Genomic DNA, 7439 nt, shown 5'->3' on the forward strand with positions numbered 1-7439 from the left:
CTGGAGTTAAATACCAACCTTTATGTCTTGGAAGGCATGCCTGTATGAGTGAATCCTAGACAAGTTGCTACCTGAGTCTGCCAGTGGGCTGCAGTAGCACTGTGTCCATCTGTTGCTGTAGCTGGAGGCCACGGCTGATTGGCTAATAATGTTCTACAGGAGACACATTAGCCAGATCACACAGATGACTGAGTCGACTTCATCTAAGCTACGCAAGCACGGCTAATGATGGCACAAATGAAAGAAGCCAGAGCTTGTGGTTTTTCTGCGGCGCAGCGTTTGTGTTGCAAGTGGATGTGTGACTTATCCTTTAAACTTGGCTCTAGCTGTTTAACTTGGAACTATTTCAGAGAGTGTAATTTTGCAGTAAAAGGTAACCTCCAGACTTGGTTATTGCAGCGCTGCTCATCCTGCCATTGCTATTAATGTAGCAGAAGCTCTCATTATGGCTTCTGTTGGAGAATACACCTCTTTAATTCACATCATGAATCATACGCGGGCAACTTCTGCCTGTCCATCACTATGGTTACACCAGCAATCCCCCGCAGCCAATCACAGGTTTAGCAGGGCAAGCTTGCTCGGATTCAGTGGGCCAGTGAGATCATAAATGAAAAAGCAGAGTAGTGGGTTTAAGCGGCCTTGCCTGATTCCTGGTGGGTCTACACGTAGGAATCTTGAATCCCCTCAGAGTTTACCACCTTGATGGAGATTCTGACCATCCCTCCAGCACAATTAAATGATTATGATCTTATTTCTCTGCCTCTGTCTCTGTCCCTTCCTATTGGTTCTCTCTCTCTCTTCAATTTTCCCCTTTTTTTCTCTCCTCTCATCCTCCTCAAGCTGAGGAGTGTTCCTGCTGTTTGTCATAATGACACAATCTCAGCCTCTCGTCCTCCATCTCTGCTTCCCTCGTTCCAGCTCCCTCTAACTCTCTCTGGCTCTGTGTCTGTCTCATTTCCCCTGACACATTCGTGGACTGTGAAATAATCCTGCTCCCCTCCTCTGTCTTTGTAAAATATTCTTCCCAACTCTCTCATTACCTCTCTCGCCCTCTTCCATGCTTGTTCAACCTGTCCAACCATCTCACTGTTGCTCCTGGTCTCCCCTTCTCCTCCTCCTCTCCTCCTCCTCTCATTTACTCTGGGTTACAATGTTGAGATTAGGTTGTCGGTGGCATTTTACCTCTCAGTGCTACTTCATTGTTTTGGACTCTCTCTCAGTCTCAGTCTTCTTCCTCTTTGTTACTTGGGACACAGCGCTGCCTTCTGTATTACTGACCTTTGACCTTGACTAGTCACCTTGTATAATGGAAGTAACAAGACCTGTGCTATCTATCTATCTATCTATCTATCTATCTATCTATCTATCTATCTATCTATCTATCTATCTATCTATCTATCTATCTATCTATCTATCTATCTATCTATCTATCTATCTATCTATCTATCTATCTATCTATCTATCTATCTATCTATCTATCTATCTATCTATCTATCTATCTATCTATCTATCTATCTATCTATCTATCTATCTATCTATCTATCTATCTCAGTGCAACCTTGAAATACCCCCCAGCCTCTCAGCATTAATTCTTCTTATATCCAACATGATCCCTTCTCTCATCACTTAACCATTTTATGTCTTGTCCTGTCTTACTTTACTTTTTTTTCTTATATTGTGCATTTCAATCCTCTACTTCTCCCACTCTATTTCTCTCTTTTATGTCCTCCTCTCTACTCTTACCCCCTTTTAACCTCGTCCTTTTTCTTTTCCTGCTTCTCTTCCTCCTCCCACCCACCCAACCCACCCCTTTCCAGATGAGATTGAGATGCTGGAGCGCCTCTGGCTGTCAGGTATCTGCCATAATGACAAAATTGAGGTGATGAGCAGTAAACTGGATATTGACAACATGGCCGGGGTCTTCTACATGTTGCTGGTGGCCATGGGCCTGAGTCTGCTGGTGTTTGCCTGGGAACATTTGGTCTACTGGAAGCTGCGCCACTGCATGGCAACCAGTTCTGGCAAATTGGACTTTCTTCTGGCAATCAGCAGGGTAAGTGTCTTTGTCTGTGTGTGTAGTGTTTTTTTCTTCACTACCACACTAAGGGCCATTTCCACAAAGAATGGATTGCGCTTGCTAATAGCTACTAGGGCTGTAATGATACAAAAACCCACTATTCGATTTGTATCCTGATTTTTAACCCATGACTCGATAAATACAACGATTTTTGAAATTTGAAAAGCATTTTATTTAAATAACATTTATAATAACATTTAACTTAATGTAACATGTGTAACAAATAACCTGAACATATTTTAACACAAAGAACAATATAAGCAACATGAATAAATAAATAACCAAATATATAACATTTCTCTCTTCACTGTAACAACATAATACTGTTAAAAGTTTTTAACTGTGCTGTAACCCAAAAATCAAGTTAGAAAACAAATAAAAACGTAATACCTACAGCTTCCTTCACCAAACTTTTATCCAAAACTTAAGCCTAAAAAAATGAAATAATGAAAAATAAATAAATAATAATAAATAAGTAATAAAAAAATCACTATTCTGATTTCTCACATCGCCATGCGGGATCGTGGCTCTGTGTATCGCGATTCGGTTCGATACACATATCGTTACAAGCCTTAACAGCTACATGATTTGGGGAGAATTTGTTCTGGAAATTATCCTGTTTTTAGCACCATATCCACAAAGGAATTTGCACTAATTATATGCCGGTGCTCACACGCCTACATAGTTTTGCAGCAAATGAGCCCTTCTTTTACATTTAATTGAGTAAGCAGATCTCTTCCCAGTGTTTCTCAGTATTTCAGGCTACACTGCACACTTTTACACACAGTGCTGTGGTGAAATTATTTGTAATAAGGCAACCCTTATTGAATAATCCTCTGCTCCATCAGAACTGTTTCATTTCAGAATCCGAAATATGCTCACAACCCACTTCCCCCTGGCTGAATTTTTTAATATTCCCTTATTTACATACAAGCAAATAGGACAGGTGCTCTCCGGACGCTTGCTTTGCTTGGCAGTGCGGTTTGCGTGCATTTCTCTCATTTGCACAGGATTAGAGGCTGAAAAGCAGCGCAATCCTTTTGTAGTTTTGGCACCAAATGTCTTAAAGTTTTGCAGACATTTATAAAAGTGTTTTATAATCTTATATCCACATTTCCAGTGCTAATCTTTTAATGCTCACTCTGCATCCTTCTGTGGTTTTTATTGAAATCCCACAATTTAGTGCACTAAAACTACACCATCCTAACAAGACAACACAATTTGACAATCCTGTACATGTAACCGTTATCACACACTTCTGAAAGCATGTGTGTTCCTTCTTGTGTGTGCCCTTATCTGTTACGAAGTGTGAGTGTTAGGTGTGAGGTCTGGGGTCAATTCAATTCCACTGAGTCAATTCGGGAGATTAATTGAAATTCAATTCTGCTCACACCCTGGATATCCTGTTCCTTTGACAGTGACCTTGAAAGAACAGGCCCACACATATGCATTTGATTATTCTAGCTTCACTGATAAAAATTTAATGTTTCACCATTGTGGTTGTAATTTATGCATTAATGTATGCACTTTAATTTACCAAACAATGCACAACTGTACTGTAAATAGGAATGGATATTTATTTATTTTCAAAACTGGGAATTTATCTGAAATACTGATGATTTCCTCTCTCATCACCTCTCCTCTTTCACTCTCCCTCATTATCTATAATCTACATACAAAGCATATCTTCAGACTGCTGCATATTTACACATCTATGTTGTTATTTTATGCCAATATATTCCTATTCCTTTATCTCTAAAGGGACATCATTCATCTAATTAATTTTTAATTGTTGTTTATTTCATGTCACTCTGCGATTACACTCTGACTCTTACTTTCTGTTTTGTTCTATCTTCTTCTCAGGGCATGTATAGCTGCTGTAGCTTTGAGGATGAAACCACCCCAGGTGGATCTAAATCTTTGCCAACTCACCACCATACTACAATGGTTACAGTTCCGTCACAGCCACATGTTGTCTCAACATCTATGACTAACCCAGTCCTTGTCATGGCGCAACAGCAGCAACTACCGCAGCAGCAGCAACCACAGCCTGTTTACAAAACACCTCTACCGGGCTCTCCTCCCACCGTGGTGCATTCTGGGACAGCACTGGGTCCCTCCAACACCCCCATTGCCGGTGCACCCCTCCCTTGCTCCACCTTCCTGCCCCGGCCAGACCGCAGACTGGCTGTGGTGGATCGCTGGAGGCTGCCCAAAACTGCTACAGCCACCAACCCAATGGCTGTAATGGGGGGCATCACTGACATGGGGCCCTTTGCTCAGAAAGTCCCACCAAATTGGGCTTCAACTGCTGGAGGGGGTGGGGGACTTGATGGTTACAAGAGATACTATGGTCCCATTGACCCTGAGGGACTGGGGCCCTGCATGGAGCAGCAGGCAGGGTCCCAGACCCCCAAGACTATGCCCAGGGGCCACCCCCAGCCCCCTCCAGCCAGTGTGGCCTTCTACTCAGAGAAGGGCATGGACCACGGGATGGGGAAGAGGGTGGTGGGAGGTGGCAGCGGAGGTCAGGGGAAGGGGGCCGTTAAACCTCTGGGCACTCCCAGGATGCCTCCTAAGAGTCAGGCCCCTCTGCCCCCTACACCCCCGCTGCCACACCCCTCTCCCCCTCTCCCCTCATCCCTCTGGAGGAAGCGCAGGCCCAAGAAGCCCAAAGAGCCCGGAGGGCCACTGTACGAGAACATTCTGCCCCTGGGGCGGAGGGGGGAAGCACGAGATGGAGTGAGGGAGGGAGGAGGGAGGAGGGCACGCCCCCTCTCTCCCCCGCTCTCACTTCCTGTGCCTGTACCCCTCAGCCCCTCTTACACCCCTCCTTCACCCTCCGCATCCTTGCACTACACGTCCTCGTCCTCTACGTCGACCACATCATCTACATCCACCTCTTCGTCTGGCTCCTCTTCTCGCTCCACCTCTCCCACCTACTCCTACAGCTCCTCCAGGAGCACACGGGACAGGACTGGAGGGATGGATGGAGAGGAGGACGATGAGGATGAGGAGCTGACAGAAGAGTCCAGCCTCCTCCTGGGCAGGGGGAGGGATAGGGAACGCTCAATTATCAGGCCTCGGTCCCTCAGCCACGGGCGCCTGCCACCACCCATACCCCCCAGGAAACCACGCACGTCCTGGGGTGACAGAGAGAGGGAGCGAGAGAGGGAGAGAGGGGGAAGCCAACTTTCTCAGCTCCAGGAGTGGTGGACCAGCTGGAGTGAGAGAGAGAGGAGTGGAACGGGCGGAGAAGCCGAGAGGCAAAAAAGGGAAAAGAAGAGGAGAAAAGAGAAGGAGAAAGAGAAGAAGAAAAAGAAAAAGAGCAAAAAGAGGAAAAAGAGGGAAGAGAGGGAAAGAGAGCGGGATAGAGAGAGGAAGAAGCGAAAGGTGAAGAAAAAGAAAAAGAAGGCACTGAAGACAAAGAAAAGAAATAAATCAACTGGGGGAAGACGCTCTGAACCAGAGGAGGGAGACGTGGAGCCAGAGAGGGAAGGAGACGGGGAGGGAGAGAGGGATGGAGGAATACCAGACTACTCGTCCTTCTCGGCCCAGTACAGGAGCACGTTTGGGGAGAAGGGTCGGGATTCGTGGGAAGGAGATCGGGAGAGAGGGAGGAGAGACGGAGGAGACGAGGGCAAAGACAGAGAACAGGAGGACAGCAGCAGGAGCAGGGAGAGGCGTCCCAAGTCCTCACGCTCTCATTCCAGACATCACACCCCTAACAAGCGCTACCCCAACCTCAACAAACTCCCTGCGTCTGTCAAGTTTTGGGTGAACGGCAGAGGGGACACTTCCAACACTCCTCCGGCGTCGCTCCACCCACTCCTTCCCTCCTCCAAGCGGAGAAGGAGCGCAGGGATGGACAGAGAGGACAGTGGTAGACTGGGAGAGCGCCGTCCTCTGCTAATGCATTTTGAAAAAGAGAAAGCACAGACGAGAGAAGGGCTGTCCTTCCACGAGTGGGACTCTGAGGATGATGAGGATGGTGATGATGATGATGAGGAAGAGGAAGAGAGGGAGAGAGGGAGGGAGCGGGTGGATGAGAGGGGAAGGAGAGCAGGCAGGGGGGCAGTGTCCGAGTCGGAGAGGGACAGGGCCAGGGCAGAGGACAGTTATTCAGATGAGGGCTCGTCGGGGGAGTTTGGCCGTTTTGAAAGATACTGGGAAGGGGGAGCGGGGGGAAGCAGCGGTGGAATAGGGGGCATAGGTGGAGGAGGCTGGTTCTTTGGCACCTACCCCTCCAGAGAGAAAGGGGGCAGTATCAACAGCCGGGATGATTCCTTAGTGGGAACTCGGGCAGAGGGCTGGATCGGTGCTGATTTCTGGGGTTCAGGGCCAGGAGTAGGGTGGGGATCAGGGGGAGGTAGTGGAGGGCTTAGCTCGCAGTGGCCGCCACCCCCCACAGCTTTCCCTCCTCCTAGAAGATACTGGTCTATGGACAAGATCCCTGTGAAGGGAGAGAAAAAGTGGAAAAGCGGAGGAGGAAAGAGCAAGGGGCGAACCAGGGACAGAGGGGAGGTAGCGGGAAGGGCCACTATGTGTTCCTGTAACCTTTACCCTCAACCCCATCCTTACCCACATCCCCACGACCGCTCGCACGCCTCCCACTCCAAGAGAGTCGCCACGGTGCTTTCCCACAGCCAGGAAGAGCTTCTCCCCCACTGCCACAGCTTCAGCGGGGGTTCTCGCCCAAAACCTTTGCCTCCAAAACCAGATCCCAGTCAGGCCAAATCAGGCAGCCAATCTAACCTCAGCCTCAGCACACAGCCCACGGACCATCCGCCGCAAGCTTCGCCGTCACCGCCACAGCAGCCGTCCATGTCCCCCACCTCGCTCCCCATGCCCATCCCTCCTCCGCCCTCCTCATCTTCTGTCTCACCACCAGCAGGGGCAGGGATGGCCAGTGCCAAACTCCAGTACCAGAGACTGCGCTCGGTGCCACAGCCACAGAGGTTCTACTCCCCCCACCTGCCACTCAAAGCCAAAAGCCTGTGCTCGCGCCGAGGGTCGGCCCACTTCTCAAGCCTGGAGAGCGAGGTATGACAGGGGGAGAGGAGAGAGGGAGACGTGGGAGCTAGCACCACTGCTGTTGAGAACCGTGGTGCCATGTCAGCCGGAGCCAGAGACATGGCTGACTTGGTAAACCTGGGAAATCAATTAGCAACCATCACCGCGGGAACTAATATGGACAGTGGTTCTACTGCCATGACGACTCTGACGAGTGAGAATAACACCACGGCCACCCGCTCTATTGTGCGCGTTCTGGTGAGGGCGACAGTGAGATGCCACACTAGGGTGAGCTACATCCGTTTGGACGGTTCCCATGACGACGAGAGTGAAGGTGAGACTGCATCGG

The 7439-nt window shown here is 48.7% G+C and overlaps 1 protein-coding gene across 1 annotated transcript in view; it reads left to right on the forward strand.

Moving 5' to 3' along the window:
• The window catches only part of grin2db (glutamate receptor, ionotropic, N-methyl D-aspartate 2D, b), a gene marked incomplete at both ends in the record, with an annotated part of 31206 nt that extends 24080 nt beyond the window's left edge, over positions 1–7126 (forward strand). The window contains 2 exons of the mRNA XM_080039293.1: positions 1818–2053; positions 3941–7126. Of these exons, the coding sequence (XP_079895419.1) occupies positions 1818–2053; positions 3941–7126 (3422 nt within the window). The remainder of the gene's footprint in view (positions 1–1817; positions 2054–3940) is intronic.
• Between the last annotated feature and the right edge of the window lie 313 nt (positions 7127–7439).

The sequence above is a fragment of the Ammodytes marinus genome (assembly GCF_949987685.1).
Source record: "Ammodytes marinus genome assembly, chromosome: 13".
NCBI classification, from domain to species: domain Eukaryota; kingdom Metazoa; phylum Chordata; class Actinopteri; order Uranoscopiformes; family Ammodytidae; genus Ammodytes; species Ammodytes marinus.